The sequence below is a fragment of the Apteryx mantelli genome, chromosome 31 (assembly GCF_036417845.1).
Source record: "Apteryx mantelli isolate bAptMan1 chromosome 31, bAptMan1.hap1, whole genome shotgun sequence".
NCBI lineage: Eukaryota > Metazoa > Chordata > Aves > Apterygiformes > Apterygidae > Apteryx > Apteryx mantelli.
This window is the reverse complement of record NC_090008.1, coordinates 429,444-452,014: the sequence shown is the minus strand read 5'-3', so window position 1 is coordinate 452,014 and position 22,571 is coordinate 429,444. Positions and strand designations below refer to the sequence as shown.

Genomic DNA, 22,571 nt, shown 5'->3' with positions numbered 1-22,571 from the left:
GTGTGTAAAAAGCACCAGCTTGGGAGCATCCTGCCATGGGGAGAGGGAGACCATTTACTGGAGATCTGCCAACCAGCTGCTAGAAAGGGAAACGCTGGTTCATGCTGGCATGTCCCAGTATGCGTTGTGGCTGCTGCGCGTACCAAGGCTACTCAATAGGTCTTTACTGAGATCCACTTGCAGGGAGCAGGGCGGCCGCTCCCACGGTGCTGGCCCACCCGAGCCCCATGGCGTGCTGCATCGGCAACGGGGACACCGCGTGTCCGGCAGCGTGGGGGCACCGGACCGCGGCCGGCCCTAGGCGTCGCGTGGACACACGGGGTCACAGAGTTGGAGCGACGCGGGCCGCAGCGCGGGGATGTCTCAGCACCGCTGAGCCCAGCAGAGCTGGCTCCTCCGCGGTGCCCGGGCGGCTCCGCGTCCCGGCAGCGGTGCCCGGCGGCGGGGCCGGGACCGGGGCCGGGGCCGGGGCCAGGACCGGGACCGGGGGCGCCGGTGCCCGGGGCGGAGGGTCGGGGCCGCCCGCGGCGGCGGCGGCGGCGCTCGGCAGCTGTCCGCGGTGCTGAACCGCCGCCGCCGCCGGGGTGCGAAGGGTGCGGGGTGTGCAAGGTGCGAGGGGTGCGGGGTGTGCAAGGTGCGAGGGGTGTGCAAGGTGCGAGGGGTGTGCAAGGTGCGAGGGGTGCGGGGTGTGCAAGGTGGGGGTCTGTAGGGGGTGAGGGCTGTGCAGGGTGTGTAGGGTGCAGGGTGCGCAGGGTGCAGGGTGCGCGGGGTGCAGATGCAATACTGGGAGAGCAGGGTGTAGGGTGCAGGGTACAGAGCACAGGGTGCAAGGCATAAAGTGCAGGGTGCCGGGCAGGGGTGCAGGATACAGCATGGGGGGTGCAGGGTGCAGAGCTGGGGGGAGCAGGGCTGCAGGGTGCGGGGTATGGAGTGCAGGGTGGAGGCTGTGGGGTGCAGGGCTGGGGCTGCAGCGGTGCTGCGAGCCCCAGGACCCCGGCCCACACGGCAGGACACAGCCTGGCCCAGCCGAGCAGCCTAGGCAGCACCGAAACCAGCATGATGCCTCCTCCGCCCAGCCAGGAGCTCCTGTTGGGGCACTAATCAACTCTGACGAAATCACTCTGAACCAGACAGCTGTGCCCAGGAACAGGGTCTCTTGCACAGGTTGTGATACTGAAGCTTTCGCCACTGATATTTCATCACCCTTCAGAGCCCCAAGTCCTCGCAATCTGACATTTCCTGGTCTTGTCTTATTCAGTTTGATTTACCAGAATTGATTATGAGCCAGTAAGGAGGTCCCTGCTGGTGATATCGATTCCTGGGCATCGATGCTTCCCTCAGTTAGCTAATGCTCTAGGAAACATTTCTGCATCTCTCACCACTGCTTAAACCACAAATCCAGCGCAAGTCCCTGCAGGACATGTTGTACAAGGCAGTTTGTGCCTACACGAACCACAGGAGAGGCGGGGAAGCGTTTTTCTCTGCTGGCTGCCTGGAGTGGAGACTGTATTTTATGCTCATTCTTAGAATTTACAAAGTTTTCTTCATTTCCATGCTTGAAACCTCCTTACAAAGACCGGCAGAAGCTTCTTCATCCCCATCTTATAAGAGGGGCAGTGGGGCCAAGGGGTATTTGTAGGCACACAGGGGTCAGCAGCAAGGCTAAGAAGAGACTTTGGGTTGCTGCCAAGGCAGTGACAGGACGGCAGGTTGCTGCCAAGACACGACGCTCTCCCAGCAGTCCTGCCCACTCGGCAATTATACTAATAAGACCTTCAGAAAGGGGAAGAGCAGCTCATTCACGGAAGCTGAGTATCTCCTGCTGGCCGAGGAATAGAAAATGCTGGCAGTGATCTCTGTGCACCTCCTCGCCTCCCTGAATGCAAAGCGCGCTACAGCAACGACCACATCTTGCTACTGTGCCACCAACAGGCTTAACGCAAGCACACCTCTGCAGTGCCAGGACCTCGCGTTGCCGAGCGCCTGCGGCGCCTCCCCTGGAGCCGGCGGCGGAGGAGCCCTGCTCCTCCACGGCCTGCGGACGGCTGGAGCCCGGGGGCGGGAGTATTCCTTGCTAACTACCGCTTGTTTTCTACGTAACTTTAATTGTAGGGCATAAGGAATAAAACACCTACCACCAGCAGTAAGTGGAGTTTTGCACAGAAATCCCTATGCATCAGGCTGATATGTCCCTGCCTACGTGCATATGAAATCCAGCGTTATTTATGGAAGTGAAAGAGTTACAAAGGAGAAGATTACAGGCTAAGTATACCTGGAGTAACACAGTGACTTTGATTACAATTACTGACACTGCTGGGTGATGTGTAATTAATATCGCGGAGTAATTACATGGTTACTTCATCTGTTTAAAAATATATAAATATCCTCTGCTGAGTTTTCACTGAAAGCAGCAAACACCATCCCCAAAGCGCTAAGACACAAAGCTGGAGCCTCCCGGCAGCAGGAGGCTCCGAGCAAAGACCAGACAGAACCAGGAAACAACAAAGGGGCCGAACTAAGAATTACGCAGGGGAACAGTGAAAGGAGACGAGACCACAGCTGCTTCCAGAAGTACCTAGGCGATGCCCAGGCACACGTCTGAAAGGCCAACACCAGCACAAATTAGCTGTCCGCCGCTGCAGCCTGCTCTTCGCAGGGCGCACGCGGGCTGCTCGCCGCCGCCCGGCACGCGGCCGCTGCCGCGGAGCTCTGCTCCTTCTGCAGGTGTTGTGGGGAAGCGGCAGCCAGTGCCGCCGATCGACGCGGGGCCACGGCTGGCTTTCCTGCAGAGCTGCACGTTGCAAAACGCGGCCCTGGATGGTGCTGCTGTCCTCCGCCAAACCCAGCGGGATCAGTACGAACAAGACGGTCTTTGTTTTAAACAGATGAAGCGTCCCACTCAGTACTCGTCTTCCCCAGCTACTACATCGCTTTACAGTGAGCCCCGTTTGACCCAGGCGAATTCGGCGCTGTCAGCTCGGCTTGAACACGTACATTCATGTTGCCAGAGAAGATGGTGTTTGTAGCTAATTTGCTTTTTTCATCTGTCAGTTCTGAGGCCTCTTCAAAGAGCACCGGGATTGGAGACGTGCCCAGCTACTTCCCGAAAGGCGGGGGCGGTCCTGGGTGGGTGATGATGCGAGCGACTCGGGATCCATCGCGCAACCCGGTCTCCTCCTCGCGGCGCCCGGGCGGGCTCGCGAGCCCCCGCGCGCCGCCGTGGGCCGGCTGCGGCTGCTGCTGCAGGCGCCGGGGCTGGGGCAGCTCCCCGGGGCCCGGCCACGGAGCCCGCCCCGAGGCTGCTCCCGCGGAGCAGGCGGCACCTGCACGTGGATCTTACGCTCGGCAGTTTGCACACGGCTTCCCTCGAGCGGCGGCACCAGCCTCTGGGGCGCCGCCAAACCATGCCCACGGCGTCGGCTCGCGGCACGTTTCCTCGGGCACAAGGCAGGTACCGGCTCCCGCATGCCACACACTGCTCCGATCCCGGGGGGACTGGCATTCCTGCCTGCTTTAGGCACTGCTTTCTGGACTCCAGCACTTGGCTCCAGGCAGAATATGACACTGACAGTTCTTTTTGGCCCTCACTTGCTCTGCCTGAGCAGAAAACACTCACGACTCTGAAGAAACTCAGGCTAAAGTGAAAGATCATCACCTACCCTGAAATGCAGCAGATGATGTATGCATGTACTCATGTGTATGTCTTGGCAAGGAGATGGGATGGGGCATGGACATCTTAGGTCAGAGCCTGTGCAAGAAATTACGATATTGGCATCTGCCCGCCAGGGCTTTGCAGTTGCGAGAGGAGCAGAAGGCAAGGGGAGCTCTGCGTCTTGGCAAGCGACTGGTCCTCCCGCCCCAGGCGTCCTCGGCGAGACGAGCGGGCCGGGGAGGAGCGGGGCCGGCGCGGCCCAGGCCCCCGCGCGTGGTCCACACAGTGGAATACTCTCCCTCTGGTGTCTCCGTTGCTTCAGTGCTTCGGACTTTTTTTTTTTTTTTTTTTCAATGTGAAGACCTGAGATTGAGCGTGGATTTCTGTCCTCCACCGAACACTGCAGCACGGGCCTTGCCAGAGGCTTCGCCTCGCGTCCACTTCCTTCACGACATGTAGAGGCACCTAAACAGGGATTAGATTTCCGATTCCAAGGCGTTATCAAACCCCGAGCATCAGCTCGGCAGCGCGCGTGGCGCTGGCTTGGTCCGAATGCTCCTATGGTGGTTCCAGAACCAGAAGAAAGTCCGTTTAGATGGCAGGACCTGCACGTAAACTCTTGCGTGTCCCTGGAGGGCTGAGGGGCTTGTTCTGCGTTTTAGCAGCTGCTCGAGCTCGTGTAAGGGGTGGGGAAGGAGGTGGAGCTGACCCCGATGGGGCTCTCGGAGAGAGGGGTCTGCGGGGTGCCCACAGCCACGCTGACGCCCCGCGCCTCGATGACGGCGGCGAGCAGGCGCTGCTGCTGCTGGCGCAGCATGTCGGCGATGAGCAGCGGGAGGGAGTTGAAGCTGGCGCTGAGCTGCTCCAGCTTGGACTCCAGGCTGCCGATCTGCTTCTCCAGGTCCTCGCTGCGGTCGTTGAGCTCGGTGATGAGGTCGTACATGACGTTCTGCATCTGGGGGGGGGACAGAGGAGAGGGCGAGGGGTGAGCGCGGCGGCCGCGGGACCACCGCCCCACGCCGGCGGGCTCGGCTCGTGCAGCAGCCCCATGCTGTCGGGGCAGCGGCTCTAAGGACCCGACCAGGCACCGTTTTGGGCTTTCAGCCCCTTCCCGCTGTCCGACACCCCCGTGCCGGCAGCCCTGGGCTCCAAGAGCTCGCACGCTTCGCACAGCGGAGGAGAACCAGCAGCAGCAGAGACGGGACGGGCGCCGTGACGAGCAGGACACGCGAAGAGGGCAGCAGGGGACAGGAAAAGGGGAAAACACAGCTCAAGAGGAAACGCAGCAAGGAGGGAAAGCGCGAACGCCAGAACCAAGAAGTAAAATGAACTTTCTGCGCATTGCCCAAGAGTCCTTCCCGCGGACACGGGAGCCGGGGCTCAGACCCATCACCTGCTCGTACCGAGCGCCTCCGCGGGCGAGACGATCCCTGGAGCCATGTTTGTGCAACGGCAAGAGGGGGCTCGCTCCGGGAGAGGAAGGGCTGCCGCGCTCGCTGGCCGGCGGGACACAGCGCGGGCATGCCAAGCTCCCGGGAAAACCCGGCCGCAGGCCAAAGCCGCGAGGGACGGCAAACAGCGTCTGCTCCCATCCGGCGTCTGAGCGCGGCCGGCGCCAAGGGCCAGCTCCGCGGGCCGGGAAGCGTGCCGGAGGACACACACCGCGAGCACGGCTTGGCTCGCCGGCTCTTCCGCTGCCAGGACATTAAAATGATGAAAACCTGCCTCCGTGCAACTCAGGCAGAGGGAAGGGGAGAAAGGGACTGCCAGGAATGTGTTGCTAAAAGATGAGGATCATCGGCTGGAGGCTTCCTGATGGTTTCTAAGGGGCGTAAGAGCGTGCGGCGAACACAGACCCTTACTGGAAGCGAGCTGCCCCCCCTCCCGGCTCATGGTTCGTGTCTGCACTTTCTGTTCCGCCTCTGCAATCCCACAGCAGCTATTCCCAGCTGATGTCCAGGGGGCTGGTGCATTTTGCGGTCAGCCAGGTCTGCTTTTGCTTTTTGAAAGCGAAGAGAAACATTTCCGCAGCCTGGCCAGGCTGAGGGATCATCGCAATGACTTGCCTTTGAGAGGTCAACCAGTGTGTTGGCCTGGTCGCTCAGCTTCCTCTGCTCCATCTTCACGCTCCGCAGCCTGGGGAGAAGGAAACAGCGATACGGATGCAGCCCCTCCCCAAGGCACAGTCATCGCCGTGATCAGAAAACACACCTAGAGACACTGCCCAGGAACTGCTGCTTCCAGGGAAGCAGAAATCGTCCCCGCTCCACGCCCAGGGCCGGCTCGTCCTCCCCCCTCCCCGCTGCAGCCCCGCAGGCAGCGGAGCCGCCGGCTCCACTTACTGGTGGATGGCTTGTAGGAACTTTCTCTGGTGCTTCCGGACTTTCGCATGGTCGATCTTCTTCAGCAGCTTGGTGTGCTTATAGATGAGCCACGTCTCCCGGAGGACGTTGGCGGCAGCATTCTTGATCTGCAAGAGAAGAGCGGCAGCCGCAGGTCACTTTCCCCATCTGGGCCAGCACATGGGACGTGTTGTTTTGTGGAAACAAGGGTTTGGCTTCGCCTCGGGCTGCTCGTCTGCCATCAGCAGTAAGTGCTGTTGCGAGAGCACTTGACTCGCCCCCAGCTGGAAGCAAAGCGCTCGCCTCCGAGCTCAGCGGCCGCCCTGGACGTGCTCACACTGTGCGTTTGCAAAGGATCATCCCCGGCCTGCACGCAGCTGTCAGGGCTGCTCGGAGCGGAGCAGAGCCCCCCGCGCCGAGCAGCGGCTCTCGGCCCCGCGGGTGCTGCATCCCGGGCGCAGGCGCAGGCGCCCAGTCCCCTTCGCCAGGCCCAGACCCCGACAAAACACCCGAGCGTCCCACGGCTCCTCCGCGGCGAGGGGCTTCCCGCGCGCTCAGCGGGGTCCGGGGGCTCGCGGAGCCGTGCCGGGGGAGGCGCCTGCCCCGGCCCTGCAGCATCCGAACCGCAAAAGAGCCGCTTCCCCGGCAGAAGCATTCGGGGGACGGGGCCATGGGGCCACGGCTACTTCTTGCTCTCCTCCCGGCTCGTTAGAGCTCTCCTCCGCGGCAGCTCCCTCTCCTAACGAAGCTTTCCGCATCGGCCACCCCGAGACTGAGCAACGAGCCGGGCAGCCAGCGCAGCTTTCCCTCGCGCGCCTGGGACAGTTAGCGGCCGGAGCTGGAGCACACGCGCCTCAACCGTGGGGCTTTTCCAGATTCACTCCACCTCCCTACAAGCGCACGTTCCTGCCCGCTTCGGCAGCGTGGGTGCGGATGGCGACCGCGGGGAAGGCGCTGATGCCCAATACGTGGCCGTTTCGGTGCTGCCGCTGCTCTGCACGACCCGTTTCCACCCGGCCTTGCACAGGGGTGAGCAGACCGTCCCCGCGCCGAATTTGCCCGCAGCAGCGCCAGGACGGGTCCCCCCGTGCCGGGACGGGTCCCCCTGCAGCCAGCGCTGCTCCGCCGGGCACGGGCACGTCGAGGCACAGCCTGTTCCCGGGGCCGCGGGCCAGGGAAGCCTTTCCCAGCGCTCCAGCACCGGGCTCCTTGCCCACGCACGAAGCCTTACATTAAGCTAATGTCCTCGCACTGAAAAAAAATGATTGAAAAAAAATAAAAAAATCCTGAAGCCTTTCTCATTTCCCGACTCCGGGTCTAAGCCTCGGTGGGAGGCGGCTCTCCGGTGCGCGGCCACGCGCCGGCAGGCTCAGCCCCAGCGCCCGTGCAGGGACGCAGCTCCGGCAGGCTCCCTGCTTCCACTGCGGCTCTGCTGCTGCGCTGCAATTAATTGGCCCCAGGCTGCCTGGCACCGAGCCGGCGGATCCATATTCCCGGGGGGAGGAGCAGGGCCCAGCGCCTGTTTGCTTTTCCAGCCCGGCCACAAATGCCGCCGCACGGCACCTGCGCCCCTGGCTCCGGCGAGCGCAGCCGCTTCCACGTAGGAATTGCTGCCGGCGACCCACCGGAGAAGGACGCGTTCCCACGGATCTCCCAAAAGCCCCCCACTCATTGGAGCCTCAAAAATGGGCAAGGGGGTTGGGATTTAGCTCCCCAAGAGCGAGGGGTTTTAAGGCAGCTACCGACGTCCTCGGGGTCCCCCGGCTGGTGCCCTGGAGCCGAGCGGCTCTGAGTCAGACCCCCCTCTTTGGAAAACTTTTCTAGCGCCCCCCCCATCAGGGGCAAAGTCGGAATAAATATCGACTCCTCCAAGGAAAAACCCCTCCAGGCGGCTGCTCTCCCGGGTGCAGCTGCGCTGGCTGTGTTTCGGGGCTCCCGCCCGCCCGCCCGCCCGCCCCGGGCTGCGCTTACCCGCTTCGTCAGCTGCGTGTCCATCATGAAGTTGTGGACGTGCTTCTCGGCTTTGGTGAGCTCCAGCTTCCTGGCCACCACGGCCACCACCAAGGCCGTGCAGCCGGCGCCCTGCGCGGGGACAGCAAGCACAGGTCAGGCGGTGCCGGAGCCCCCCGTATCCCGGTGGGAAGGGGGATAGCACGAGGTCTGGTCTGGGGGACCTGGAGAGCGGTGGCTCGCTGGGGCGGGGGGAGCCGGGCCGGAGCCGCTGCCTGCAGCTCGCGGTCGTCCCCGAGAGACAAGGCGCCGCGGCGGAGGAGGCTGCTCGCGGCAGCGCTCGGCGCGCCTGGCTCTGCCCGTGCCAGAGGAGCAGCTCCCCCTTCCCAGTGCCCTGGCAGAGACCCACGACCCTGGCGAGCGATCTTTAATTTATTAAAGAGCCATTAATTAACGCAGCGGGCTGAGCTGCCTCCCTGCCGGTCCCAGCGCCCGCTCGCGGCTTGCTCCGCTCGCACCAGCCAAGCCCGGCGCTGCCCGCGGCGAGACGGAGAGCCTGAGCCGAGGCGCCTTTCCCAGCTCATCGCTAACCGCAGTTCGGTATTGCCGGTGCAAGGTTTTGCTCTCCAACGAGCAGGGCTGCAGCGGAGACCCGCTGCGGAGACGGGGCGTGTGCGGCCGAGCCGGCCGTGGGGCGGCTCCCGTCCAGCCCCCCGTCTGGCCCCGCTCCCGGCGCGCGCCGCGGCCCTTACCATGATGCCGGTGAGCAGGCAGACGCCCTTCCCGCAGTAGGTGTGCGGCACCATGTCGCCGTAGCCGATGGAGAGGAAGGTGATGGAGATGAGCCACATGGCGCCCAGGAAGTTGCTGGTTACGTCCTGCTGGTCGTGGTACCTGCCGAGGGGACGGACGTCAGCGCCGCGGCCGTGAGTGCCCTGGCGCCGTGCTGGCCCCCAGGCACGAGGCTGCATGCAGCCATGAGACATATCATGAGACCCCGGTGAAAAAGAGCAATAAAGACTGATAACACAACGGCATGTTCTGCAGCAACAGCAAATTCTCAATTTCCAGCTAGGAAAAACCCACATGCACCAAATCAGAAAGCTCAACAGAAAGGGCTTCTGCTTTCGGTCAGAGCTGTCACCATGTCCCCGGCGTCACGTGGCGCAGCGGGAAGCTGCCGGAGAGGCTGGGGCTGGCGGAGACCCATGCAGGCAGTTTGCAGGGTGCATCTGCCGCGGCTGCCGGCAGGGAAGCGCGTTGCTCTGAGCGAGCCTGGGCTCGTGCATCCTGCCCGGCACCGCTGTCTCCATCTGCAACCTCCGAGCCCCGGCGCTGCGCGAGCGTTGCCTCCTAGCAGACCGTGCTGGAGGTTTGCAGATCAAACCCGGCGGTATCCGCCTGACACTGGTGTTTTCCTCCCGTGTTTCCCTGCGCCATGCTTGCTCACACGCGTGCGTCCCCCCAGCGCCGCTGGCCGAGGCGAAGCTGCCGGCCGCCCCTCCTCGGCGCCCAGGGCAGACGGTGCCGTGGGGCTCCGGGGCAGGGATCCCGCCGAGGCTCCGGCCCGCGCCCCGGGACAGGGCTGCTGAGGGCCGGCGGACTCATCACATGCTCGAGCACACGTGGAGCTTCCGCAGGTCCAGGGATGCTGCGAACTTTCCATGGCCACGTCGCTGCTTTGGAACGGGCGAGCGGCAAAATCCGGCGCTGTTTCCTGCCCTGACAAGGTCAGCGGCCCCTGGCCAGCCCCAGCAGCCCAGCTGCTGCTCCTCCTGCCGGCGCGCGGCCGGGAGCCCGCTGCTCCCGCGGAAAAGCCGCCGGGCAGCACGGCCCGGAGCCCCCGGAGCCGGCCGCGGCCCCCGCGCCCCACGCAGCCGCTCGCCACGCGGAGCCGCGGCGCAGACACGCGCTGCGGCCCCGTCTGCCAGGGCCGGCTGCCTTTGCCAGGCAGGTTTCTCTCAGCCTCCTCGTGAAATCATTAGAGGAAAAACAGATGGAGCTTTTGGCAATTCCCTGCAAATCAATTCGTCCAAGCTTTTCAACTCATAACTCTCCGAACAGTTGGGTTTTCTTCTCTTCCTAAATCCCCCCCCCGCAAGTAACCAGGGACTCACGAAAGGCTGGAGCACGAGCGAGCGTCTCCAGCAATCACGGCCGGAATCGCCGCAATCCGGGCAGGAAGGGGGGTTTTGGCCGGGGGCGCGGGAGAGCGTCCCGGGTCGGGGCTCAGCGGCGGGGGGCTCCCCTGCTCCCCGGCACGCATTTCGCCCGCTTTTGCCCGCGGGCGGCTGCGTTCCCCCGATAAGGGCCGGGGGCTGCCGCCGGCCCGGCAGGATGTGGGGACTTGAGCCGCCCGCCGCTCCCGGCCGGCGGGAACAATGCGCTGGGCCGGCGGGAGGAAGGGGGTTACGGAGCGGCCGAAGGCACCGAGGTTTTCTGTTCCAAGAAGTGCTGTGAGCAGCAGGAGCTCGTAAATAGGAGCAGCTGGCATGTGCCGCGGCCCGTGCGAGCCGGGGAGCAGGAAGAGGGGCCGCCCGCCCGCGCCAAGGGCTGATGCAATTGTTTAGACCCGAGCGCTGATTTCCATCACCCCCTCGGCCGCGTTCCCTTGGGAGCGCGGCACCAGCCCCGGCTCCCACGGCGCGCAGGGGGTGCTGGCGCTCGGCCGGCAGGTCCACCCCGAGCGTCGCGCCGGCCGCCCTGGCGCCCAGGTGTCCCCCTGCTCCCCAGACCTGGGGGAAGGGGGTTGCACCGGCGCACGTGCATGCACACGTGCGTGCGCCCCGCCGCCGAGCCGGGCCGCCAGCGATGCGGCGGCGCCGCAGCGGCTCCGCGGCGCTGGGGAGAGCGTGCCGGGGGTTGCTTAGCAACTCGCTGCCTTTTGGAGAGCTGCAGCCCACCCCGAGCGCGAGCGGGTGGCGGGGACGGCCAGGAGCGGCGGGGAGCGACGCTGGGGCCGGGGGCTGCACGGCGCCTGGGGATGAGGCAACGCAGAGGGACGGGCATCCCCCTGCTCCATGCATCCTCCCAGCTCCTTGCACTCCCAAAGGTCTGTGCAACCCCTGGGTCCATGCACCTCCATGGGGTCCGTGCACCCCCACAGGTCAGTGCATCCCCCTGGGTCCATGCATCCCGCTGGGTCCATGCACCTCTCCAGCGTCTGTGCATCCCCCCAGGTCTTTGCACTCCCAAAGGTCCATGCATCCCCCGGGTCTGCACACCTCTCTGGCATCCTTGCATCCCTCCTGGGTCCATGCACCTCCGCAGGGACCCTGCCCCTCTCTGACACAGCCCGGCTGGGAGCTGCCTGGGTTGATGCTTGCGGCTCCATAGACGCATGGGGGTGTTGGCTGTTTGCAGCAGCTCTTGTGCCTGTGATCTGCAGCGACTCATCGGCCTTCGTTGCTATTTTTCATTGCTAATAGTTGTTTATTTACTTTGCACTTTTCAGCCTGAGCCCCCCGAGGTGCAGAATCAGTCCCCTGGGAGCCCGTCAGCCCATTGCAGCCATTCCCCATTTCAGAGGTACAAAGAAAAATCTCCCAAATGCAATTAAGCAGCGTACAACTATCCAGCACATTCTAATAGCATCATTAATAGAAACAGGCACCTAAAAGCACCCTGTAAAAGCTCGTAAAACCTAAGTGTGCGGCTCCAGTCCACTTCCATGTTATTTAAAGCTGCTCCTGCCCCTTTGCGCAGCCTCGGAGACCCAGGCGAGGCCTGAGGTGGCTAATGCGCAGTGGGAGCCCTGGGGGCTGGAGCCGCCGGCTCGCGGCAGCTCCCAAATGCAACGCCAAGGGCTCAGCGGGCCTGCGCACCGTCGCCCGAGCCTTCCTCCCCCTGCCTTCGGCCTCGCGAGGATGCAAAAGCAGCACGGGCACGATGGAGCCAGAGGCGCTGGGCTGAGCCCCAGGGGTAAAAACTTGCGCCTTGTTTCTAAAGACAGCCACAAACTGCTGCAACAACTTAGAGGGATTTAATGCGATTTAGCTAATCCACTTAAAACAAATAATAACGTGCATTTGTTTCCTTGAGCGGCTTCCTGCAGACAAACCCGCGCGGCCCCGGCTCCATCCACCCCAGCTCGGAGGAGAGGGGGAAGGAGCCCACCGGCATCCCTGCGAGCGCTGTGCCCGTGCGCCTGTGGGTGCAGCCCAGGCTCCCGGGGGCAGCAGCGCTCGCTCCGAGGGCTGGACCCCACGCGAGGGAGCGTGGCGATGGGGAGACCCCCAGGACGAGCCGGGAGGGCCGGGGGCACCCAGGTACCGGAGCCTCCCGCGGGGCAGGATCCGGGCAAGGCTCAGCCCCGCAAGGCCTGAAAGCCGGCGCACGATGCAGCAGCTCTCGCTGCACTGAGCCTGCCGACGGTGGCAGAAGCGGGAAGGGGCTGCGGCACGATGCACCACCCCGCGCCTGGCACGAAGCCCCCGGCGCCTCCCCGGTCCCCGGAGGGGCCCGTCGCCACAGCAACCCCGGCGCAGCGGGATGCTGCCGGCAGCGGGCTCGCATCCGCCGGGTTGTCATGGCAGTCTCTGCCAGCGGCGCGGGGAGCGGAGCCAGGCGCTGCGCCCCCGAGCCAGCATCCTCTGCCCCTGCCCCCCCCCCGCATCCCAAATCCCGCCCGGAGCCAGCGCCCGGCCGGGGGGTCCAGCCCCGCTCACCTCTCGCACACCCGCACCGTCCAGGCGGCGATGATCCAGAGGGAAATGCTGAAGACCAGCAGCACCGTCCCGGGGCAGATGGTCATGAGGGTCTTCATGACGAAGCGGGTGTTGAAGTTGATCTTGTTGAGCGCCCCGATGCTGCGGGACGAGGCGTCGGTGAAGAGCTTGCTGTGCAGCAGCATCACCCGGGCGATCAGGTAGAGGCGCAGGAACATGGGGATGGACAGGATGATGTCCACGTCCGCCTCCGCCCGCGAGGGCGTGTAGGAGAAGGCCAGGCGGGCTGTCCAGAAAAATTTGTACTCCCCGGGGATGGGGTGGATGGCACAAACCAGCATCTCCAGGCTGATGTAGAGGATGCGCTCGTACGTCATCGCTATCCGCCAGTCATCGGCCCCGTTGTCGATCACGAAGAGCTGCCGGGATGCAAAGCCACACGGTCACGGGCGGCCCCGGCCACCCTCCCGCAGCATCCGCGGCCCCGGAGAGCCCGGCCACGGGCGGCCGAGGAGACTTCGCCAGCAGGAGGGAGCAAGGCGAGACCCCGCTAAGACGGGGATGTGCGGGAAGCTGCTCCGCAGAGCTGCGCGGCCGGGAAGGAGCCGGTGGGAAAGGGCACGTGCACAGCCGGGAACCCGCTGCCCTGTCTCCCTGCTCCCGCACGTGCTCGGGGCACGGCTACGGGCTGGAGCCACCCCGGAGGGGTGATTCCCGGTGTGGGGGGCGGCCGGCCCTGGGCATCGAGGGGCAGTGCTGCGGCCGGCTTCTCCGCGGGGCGCGTTGCAGCCCTGCATCCAGAGAGCAGCTCCGGTTGCCGCAGCAACGGCGGGTTCATCCCGGGCAAGGCACAACCGGAGCGCTGGAGCAGGGATCCGGGGTCTCTGCCGGAGCAGGGGCCGCAGCGCCCGGGCGGCCTCGGCTCGGCGCCAGCACGTGCAACACGTGGGAGCCGCTCGGCAGCCGCCCTGCAGCCGCCCGTGTGCCGGCACGGCTCCTCGCTCTGCCGGGCGCCGGGGCCGGTTCTCCGCACCACCCGGCTTGTTCCGGGGACCGTCTGCCGAGACGAGAGCGGCCCTGGGCAAAGCACCGCGCCAAAAGGCTCCAGCGGGGACGCGCCAGCTGGAGCCACAGCAGCCGGCATCTCCCGGCGGCCGACTCCGCGAAGCGGAGAACAGCCCCGGCTCGTCCTCGGGGCTGGGAACTCCCCGGGCTTCTCCCGGCCGGCTCAGCTGCGCGGGCGGAGGCCGTGGGCGGCAGCGCAGCACCAGCTGGCATTACTCACTGGAACAGCCCTGCGGCGCGCAGCGCGCCGCGGCTCCGGAGCCAGCCCGCCGCCCGCGAGACGGCACCGGCGTGCCACCGCCGAGCCCACGCGCCCGCCCCGTGCCGCCTGCGGCCGGCGAGACGCGCGGGAGGCCGCGCGCCGGGGCCCGGCACGCTGGATCCCGACGGGCACCTGCCGCCGGCCGGGTCCCCGGGGAGCCCGCGAGCGGCCGGGGCACCTCCCCGGCTATTCGGAAAGCGCCGCTCCTTTTAGCGGCTTTGTTTAAGCAGTTGTTTATAAAAACGGCTCGGAGCTGTCAAGGGAGATCCTCAGGCACTTAGCAAGCTGACAGCCCATTCCTTCCTGGAAAAGGGTGTTAAAAATAAACAAATCAGCAAGAGGAAAAAGGCAGAAAGGCTCCTGGCTGCACGGGGGGGTGCAAGGCCCAAGGCAGGGGGAAGGGACTGAGAAAGGTGGGCTCCGGGGTGGGCTCCCCTTTGCCAGCGGCGGCTCCCCAGCGGAGCGCGGGGCTGCTCCGCGGTTTCCATGGAAACCGCATCCGATCCGGTGGTACCTAGGGAGGCATCCCCAGGACCGGCTGGCGGCAGGGAAGGCAGCGGGTGCCTTTGCCCCCGTGGCTCCGTCCCCATCCCCGGCAGGCTCCTTGTGGCTGCCCGGGGAGGAACCGCGGCCGGAGCAGCTCCAGGCTCGCCGGGCTCGGTGGCAGCGGCCCCGCACGCAGAGCCCGGCCAGGGCTGGCAGCGTCACGGACACCAGCCGGCTGATAACAGCATGCGCCGGGATGGCACGGCACGTCCTGCACTGCCCGCCGAGCCCCTGCCTCCGGCTGCTCCGCAGACCCCGGGGATCCCCGCCAGGAGGATGCGCCCTCCTCCCCGCCGGGACACCCGGTCCCCCCTTCCCTGCTGGGGTGGGTTAGTCCCAGCCGTGCAGGTGCGAAGGGCTGGAGAGGGCCCGTGCAGCGGGAAGGAGCCGGCCGCGCCGTCCCGCATGCGGCGGCAATGCAGCGCGGGCGATGCTGCAAGCAGCCACCGCCGCCGGCCTCGCCGCAGCAGGCGCCGCTCGCACGGGCGCCGAGAGGCTGCCGGCAGGGCAAGGGGGCTCCCTCGCCCGCGGCCGGCGTGAACCCCGGCGGGGGCTGCCAGCGCGCCCGAGCCGCTGCCGTGCCGCTGCCTGCGCCGGGTGACACCATAAATCACCCTGCACTTCATTAAAGTCAGGTGCAACGGGAAAAGAAACCAGCACCCCGGGCAGCTGCTCTTTCTCTCGTCCGGGTGCCTGCTGAGCCTATAAACGCTCCAGAGGAAAATGCCTCCGCTCTTCCTCCTGTCCCAGGCTGCGGCCCCTGGGATGGAGCGGGCAGAGCCGCGGCGGCGGTGGCTGCTCCCCAAGGCCAGTGCGGGGCTGCTGCCCTCCGGCTGCCACCACCTGCCCCGACTGCTCGCTTCTTCCCGGAGCCGCGGGCAGCTCCTGGGATGCCGCACAAAGTGACGGTGCATCATCCTAAACCCCGCTTAGGAAGCTCGGGGAACGGGAGCAGCCGGGGCGCGGGGACGCTGGTGCTACACAGCTTGCAGGAACCAGAGCCAGCAGCTCCCACGGCCTCCTGGAGAAACCGAGGCAAAGGGAGAGCCGGAAACGTTACCGACGGACTCGGCCAGAACGCAACCAGCACCGAGACGGAAGGAAGAAGCCAAAGCTGCCGCTGAGGCTTTCCTAGAGCCCCCGGCGGTGGGGGGGGGAGGCACCGCGGCAGGGTAAGTGCAGCCCTCCTCCTCCCGCAGGAGCAGCTGAGGATTCGCAGCTCCGCCAGCCCCGCTTCCGTCTCTGCAAAGATCCTCGACCAGATTATCCACAATCCCTGTATAAGTACCTAAAGGATAACAGGGCGATCAACAGCCGGCCCGGGTTTGTCCAGAACGAACCAAGCCAAGGCGATCCGATTTCCCGCGCCCAGCAGAGAAGGGGGAAGCAGCCGCTGCGGCCCGGCTCGGCGGCGGCGGGTTCGCCACGTGGCCCGACACGGCGCGCTTGCAGCGCGGCTCGGGAGACGCGATGCAGAGGGGAAGCGCCGTGCGTGCAACGGGGGCGAAGAGCGCTTGGGAGAGCGGTTCCCGGCGGCACGCGGACGCAGCGTGCCGACACCACGGAGCAGCACCAGGGCAAACCCGTCCACTTGCTCCAGCGCGAGGAGGTGCAGTTCAGCGAAAGCAAGTGCAGAGCGCGGCAACGGGCTGCGCAGGAGAGGACGGGGGAATCCCACCGGGCCACGCACGGAGCACGGGCCCACACCGGGACCCCGGTGCAAGCGAGATGGGGCCCACGACGGGGTGCGGCCCGCGGAGGGTCGCAGGCAGGACAGCGGAGGAAATTATTTCACGCTGCTCACTGCTGCCAAGAGCTCGCATGAAACAACACATCCAGCTCTGTGCATCATGCGTCAACGGAGGCGCAGAAGGACTGGAGAGGGCCCAGAGGGGGAGCTGCCAGGACGCGAAGACCTTGGGAAGTCCACGGGGAAAGGTGGAAGGAACCGAGCTGTTCACTCGCGGCGCCGGGGCCGCGCAGCCCGCTGCCACGGCGCGGCGACCCACCGCGAGGCCTCGCCGCTGGGTTGCACCCGTCCGCGCGCAGCTCTCTGCTCGGCACGGTGATCCCGCGCTCGGGATGCCGCCGGCTGCTCCGAGGCTCCAGCGCGTCCTTTCCCTCCGTGGGGCCTGGATAAGCAGGCGATGAGGGTTTCGGCTCCGACTCCAGGCGGAGCAGGATGAGGGCGTTATAAAGCCCTGCGCCCGGTCGGGGTGGACGTCGCGTTCGCAGAGCCTACTACCAAGAACAACAACCGGAGGAAGCCAGCAAGAACAGGGGGTGCAGCTCGCCTTGCCGACCGCAAACAAAGCCGCCCCGGGGGTAAATATTATTCTAGCAAAACCCAGAACTCTCAAATATTTGCTTTGAGCAGCCCGTCGCCCCTGGGCCGGTCCCCGCAGAGGTCTCCGGCGCCGAGGGTTAGGCAAGAGTCGGGGCACCGCGGCGGCAAGGGCGCAGCGGGAGCAGGGGCAGAGCTCCGCTTTGCGGAGCTGGGCAAGCGCAGGGCGGCAGCGGCGGTGCGGTTCGCTCCGCTGGCGCCTCCGTGCCGCGCGGGCACCCGGCGCTTCCCGTGCCGGAGCCGGGCACTCAAGGCCGCGGGCTTCGGGCGACCTTTCGCGCGAGCACGGGGACGCGGGGGGCTTCCTGGCCCCGCTGCTCGGAAGCCGCTTTCCCAGCCCGCCCGCCGCCACCGCCTGGCCCCGAGCCCGGGGAGGAAGTTTGCTTTTCCAGTCACCTTTCCTAGGTCTGCCGTGGGCGGCCTCCCCTGCGGGCTGCCGGGCAGGGGCCGGACGGGGAGCTGGAGCAGCACCGGCCCTGGAGGAGCCCCGCGCGGTGGTCGCCCGTGCTGCCCCCGGCCGGGCGGCTCCGCTGGGACCGTGCACCTTCCCGCACGGAGCACCACCAGGAACGGGAGCAGGAGGAGGGCGAGCAAACCCCGGCCGGCCGGAGAGCCGGCGCTTCCCAAGCCGCGCGCGCGGGACCCACCTGCACCTCCCGCGTGTGGTAGGCGATGATGAGGCCCAGCAGGATGACGGTGGACAGGCTGATAAGGCATTTCAGGGCCAGGGAGAACATGGAGTCCTGCAAGGCAAGAGCAGGGAGCGCGTCAGCGGGGCCGGGAGCGCCCTCGGCACCGCGGCCCGGGACGCCGACGTCGCCCGCACCGACCGCGCTGCAGGAGAGAACGGCGCTTTTTCAAAAAAAAAAAAAAAAAAAGGTTTTTAATCTAATTCTGCCAAATGTAATTACCAGCCTCCCCTCGGCTGGGATGAGTGACTCCAGCAATCTATCCACATTCAGCATTAGCCCAATACTGTGGCACCCTAATGGATGGTCTAATTAGATCCTCCTGCTAATTAGCTCTATGTAAATTAAACCAGCCCCCGATTCACTGGTGACTAAAGCAAATGCTCCCCGGCTCCCCACGGGAAGAGCAAGATTCACCTGCCCCTCCTGAGGGCTCATCTCCAGACTGATTCCTGTTGCCGGCAAATCCATGCTCCTCTCCGGTGCCCCAAATCCCCCCTCCGTGCCCGGGGCGCCCGTTCGGCTGGGAGGAGACCCGGGACGGAGCGGGGCAGCCAGGCCGGGCAGGGAGCAGGCCGTTCCCAGCGCCGCGGGATAGCGGGGGCGGCAGGAAAGGCAGCGCTGCTGACGGACGAGCGGGCGCAGCGCCGGCACCCGGGAGGCTCCGCGGGCCGGGACCGGCCCCTTCCCAGCACCTCCACGCTGAGACCCGGCATGCTCGTCGCACGTCGCTGCCATCCAGCAGCAGCTTGCGTTCCCCGCCGCCCCGGCCTGTCTGCAACCTGTTGCTTGTCCCCTTTCCCTTCTCCAGGGAGATTTTTCCTCCCGGTGCGGCCATTTAGCAAGGGAGAGAGGAAAACGTTCACAAAAATAGGCCGTTGGCATCGGAGCGGCCGCTGTCGGAGCGGCGAGCGGCATTGTTCCCCGCAGCCCCGCGCATTGTGAGCGGCTTCACGACTTGGCACTCGCCTCCCAATTGTCTGGATATAATAGCTGGTGCTGAGAGAAGTGCCGGGGACCAAACAACGCTATTAATAGGCGGCCTCCAGGGCAGGGCTCGCGCCAAGGCCGCCGCCGGCCCGCGGCCCTCCCGGAGGCACCGCTCCCGCCCGGCCCCGGCGCTGCCCCCGCCACCGCCACGCTCTGCCGCGAGAGCTCCCGGCAAACGCTATTTTTAGCGAGCCGGTGTCTCAGGGGAACACCCGGGATTAATTGCAGCGCGATGTCACTCCCGCAACGGTTCTGGCATCCTTTAGGGCCAATTTCGGTTGCCGTCTAGACATCCTTAACCCTCCTGCTGCCAGGGAAGGCTGCAAGGCGGCCGGCCGGGAGCACGGGAGCCGCGGTGCCGGCGGGAAAAGCCCCAGGTGCAGCCAGGCCACGGGCGCGAAGCTCTGACATCGCCAGCTCCGGGATGTGCCCCGGGAAGGGTCCCAGCAGAGACGTGCCGCGGCCACCGGCGCTGCAGGACAACAGCCTGGAGCGCACCGGGCTTGGCCGCGATGCCGATGCGCCTTGGAAAGGCCGGCGGAGCCGGGAAACCCCCAGATTTCCCTGCCTGCTCCACGCTGCCGCCTGGGCGAGCGGATGCAGAGCCCGGTGCCGGCGCTGCGGGTCCAGCCGGCGGGTGCCGCAGGCGCCCGGCCCCGTGTCCACGTGCGTGGTGTGCCCGGGGCACCCGCAGCAGAGCCGGAGGGCAGCAGCCCCCGCGGCAAGGCGGCGACGCAGGCGGCGCTGGGGAAAGGCCGCCGCACGCCCACCGCGTTTATCAAGGGCTGCTGCCAACGGCAGCTCCGGAGGGGCCCGGCAGGAAGAGCCGCCGGCGGCTCCCACGCTCCCGACAAACAACAGCGTGGAGCCCGGGAGACCGTGGCCAGAGCGCAGCAACGCCTCGGCCTCCCCCAGGACCCGGCGGCCCGCGGCCGGCTGCTCCCGGGCACAGCCGGGGCGCTGAGCGAGCGCCCCCGGCACCCTCGCCCGCGGGGGCGGCCCTGGAGCCGGGCCAGGGCCTGCTGCCAGCAGCGGCACCCGGAGCGCCGAATTCCCCGGCTGCGTGACAGCTGCCGGCCCCCGGCACCAGGGCTCTTTCGGCATGGCCGCGTCCCTGCCGGCGAGCTCCGGTTTCCTACCGGCGGGGGCCGCGCGGGGGTATTTATAGCCGGGCACCTCGCTGCTGCGGCGGCTCGCGGCACCGTCCCCGGGGAGCAGCCCAGCCGCGGCCACGCGCCGGCAGCCGACCGGAGCCGCGGGCGGCCGCCCCGAAGCAGCGCTGCCGCGCAGGGGCTTCCCCGGCTGCCGCAGCCGCCCGGCCCCCGCGAGCGCGCCGGGGGCACCAGGGGAGTCCGTGGCTCCGTGGGCGGCCGGCTCTGCCGCGGGGACGGGGATGCACCGAGAGGGGACCACCCGGGGACGGGGCTGCGGTTGCCAAGCGAAGCAGCATCCTCCCGCCCCGGAGGGATGCGCGGCTCGGGAGCATCCCTGCGCCTCCGGCGGAGCGGCGGCCGCCGCTGGCAGCGCTCCCCTCCGCGCGGGAGCCCCTGCGCCCGGGAGTCTCCATGGGGACGGGGCAGGATCCCGCACGCCCACGGGGCGCCCAGGCACGTCCCTCCTGCTCCGCCGCCTGCCGCCAGCGTCGCCCCCGCCGCCCCTCCCCGCCGCGCGCTTGCCCGAGGGCTGCGGGAAGCTGCCGGCAGCCCCTTTCCCACACGGCGCCGGTGCCGGGAGCCCCCGGCCGGGCCCCGAGCCCCCTCCCTCGGCAGCGCCGGCCCGCTGCCGCCCGTCGTGCCACGCACGCCCTGCCAGTGTGGATGCCTATTCACTTCCCCTCGCTGGATAGGTATAAATAACATGACAGATGTCTATACAAAGAGTTATTCATATCGCTGCCAACGAGCACAGCCAGGGAGCAGGAGCTGAAAGGGGTGTGTGGGGGGAGAATTATAAATAAAAGACACCGTCCCTCAAAAAAAATTTTTTTTGAAAAAAGCAGCAGCAGAGGAGCGGGGTGTGGAGGAGGATCAAGGGCTTCACGCTCCTGCCGGGGGTGCTGCTCCTCGAGGGGTCCCCACCCGGGACACCTCACCCCGGGGCGGCGGGACGGGTGGATGCGGGGGGGACACGGGGGATCTGCCTGCCCACGGACCAGCGTCAGCCGCCCCGGCCGCGACGGGGCACAACGGGCCAGGACCGCAGGGAGCTGCAGCCCGGCAGGAAAAGCTCTCGGACGCAGCCCGGCGAGCGGGACGGACCTGGGTGCTCCTGCCGGCCCTGGGGCGGGGGGACCGTGCCCCGGCGGGCAGGCCTGGCCCCGGCCCCCCGCTTGACACGCAGCCTCATGGCCACCAGCCCCGTGCCCGCCCCGTGGCGCAATGTCCCCGCGAGGCCCTGGGTCCACCCCGTCGAAGCCCGGCCGGCGCAGACGGTCCCATCGGGCACCAGGCAGCGCGCGCAGCCCCGTGCCTGCCCCGTCCGACGCTCACTGGTGCAAATTGCCCCCGTTGGACACCGGCCGGCGCAAAAGGCCTCGCGCTCCGCTTGTTGGACGCCAGCCGGCGCAGGCGGCCCTGCACTTGCACATCCAGCAGCAGCTGGTGCAAACGCCCTGCACCTGCACCCCTGGACACCGACCGGTGCACGCAGCCCTGCGCCCACCCCGGCGGACACCGGCCGGTGCAAACACCCTGTGCCGCTGCACCCCGACCGGTGCGGACGGCCCCGCGCCCGACCCGCCAGACGCCCGCGGGCGCCAGCGCCAGCCCCCGGCCCCCGCCTGCCCGCCGGAGCCCAGCGCCGGCGGCCGCTACCTTGGAGTAGAGCCCCCAGGAGAGCTCGGTCTCGATGACCATGACGACGATGCCGAACATGCCGAAGATGAGCGCGTAGTCGCTGAGGCGCTTCCTCTTCTCGAAGAGCGCGCGGCGGTGGCCCAGGCGGTAGCCGATGTTCTGCGCCTTGCGCTTGGGCCCCTTGGCGAAGGCGGCGGGGGCCGGGCGGGCGTGGGGGCGGTCGGCGCGGGGGCCGCGGCGCGCGGGGGGCCGCGCGGGGGGCGCGTGGTTGTCCTCGCGCGAGACCACGATCTCGGGGGGGCCGCCGGCGCCGAAGAGCTGCAGCGGCTGCGCCTCGGGCTCCGCCTCGATGAGGTTCCTCCGGGAGGCACTTAGCCGGCTGAGGGGCTTCATCACCCCGCCGCTGTACTTGCAGGAGCTCATGGCGATCTCGGTGAAGGGGTTGCTGTCCCGGCGGTGCACCAGCGGGCTGGGCTGCCGGTGCCTGCCGCCGCCCGCCGCCGAGCCCGGCGAGTGGCCGGCCAAGTGGTCGCTGAGGTTGAGCTGGCTGCCGTGGCGGGAGGAAGGGTGGAGGGCGGCGGGGGCGGCGGGAGGAGGGGCCCGCAGCGACCCGGGCGACGAGTGCAACAGGCTGTGCTGGAGCGGCGGCAGCGCGGCGGGCGGCGGGCGCTCGTCCCCCGACGACGGGCAGGGGCAGCGGGGGTCCTCCTCCAGGTCCCCCACGCCCGAGTCGTGGAAGTGCCCCGACGTGTCCATGGCGGCGGCGCCGCCGCCTCACCGCCCGCCGCGCACCTGCCCCGCGCCGGCGGCGGCCGCGGGCACCGGCGGCGGCGGCGGCCGGGCGCGCCCCGCTCCGCTCCTGGGCGCCGCGGCCGCCAGCGGCAGCGGCAGCGGCCCCGGCCCCGGCCCCGGCGGCGGCCCCGGGGCGGCGGGCGCGCGGCTGCTCATGAATGGGCGCCGCGTCCCTCCGGCGCTGCGCGCTCGCCGCCGCCGCCGCCCCCGCCGCCGCCGCTGGCCCGGCCCCGCCGCCAGCACGGCCGCGCCATTGGCCGCGCCGGGGCTCCCCGCAGGCTGACATCATTCCCCGCCCCGCTCCGCGCCCCCGGCCCCTGCGCCTGTGCGCGCCGCTCGGGACTTGTAGTCCGCCGGGGCGCCCCGCCGTTGGGGCCGGGCGGCGCGCCCGCCCCGACGGCACGGAGCCGCCGCGCCGCGCCGCCGCACCGCCCGCGGGGCCCCCTCCGCTCCGCTCCCCTCCGGCCGACGGCGGCG

The 22,571-nt window shown here is 67.6% G+C and overlaps 1 protein-coding gene across 1 annotated transcript; it reads right to left on the bottom strand.

Moving 5' to 3' along the window:
* Window positions 1–3,259: 3,259 nt before the first annotated feature.
* On the bottom strand, window positions 3,260–22,058 carry KCNN3 (potassium calcium-activated channel subfamily N member 3). The gene is made up of 8 exons (XM_067313185.1): window positions 21,321–22,058; window positions 17,476–17,571; window positions 12,612–13,030; window positions 8,697–8,838; window positions 7,966–8,076; window positions 5,995–6,122; window positions 5,719–5,788; window positions 3,260–4,607 (listed from the first exon to the last, which is right to left on the bottom strand). Exons 1-8 carry the CDS (start codon window positions 22,056–22,058, stop codon window positions 4,311–4,313), a joined length of 2,001 nt encoding a protein of 666 aa, XP_067169286.1. The 3' UTR covers window positions 3,260–4,310.
* Window positions 22,059–22,571: the final 513 nt, after the last annotated feature.

Excerpts from the sequence above, each read along its gene's own strand:
- KCNN3 (XM_067313185.1), bottom strand. The coding sequence starts at position 22,058 with ATGGACACGTCGGGGCACTTCCACGACTCGGGCGTGGGGGACCTGGAG. Across the intron at positions 17,572-21,320 it reads CCTGGGGGCTCTACTCCAAG|GACTCCATGTTCTCCCTGGC; the intron begins GTAGCGGCCGCC and ends CTTGCCTTGCAG. Across the intron at positions 8,839-12,611 it reads ACGGTGCGGGTGTGCGAGAG|GTACCACGACCAGCAGGACG; the intron begins GTGAGCGGGGCT and ends TCCCCTCGGCAG.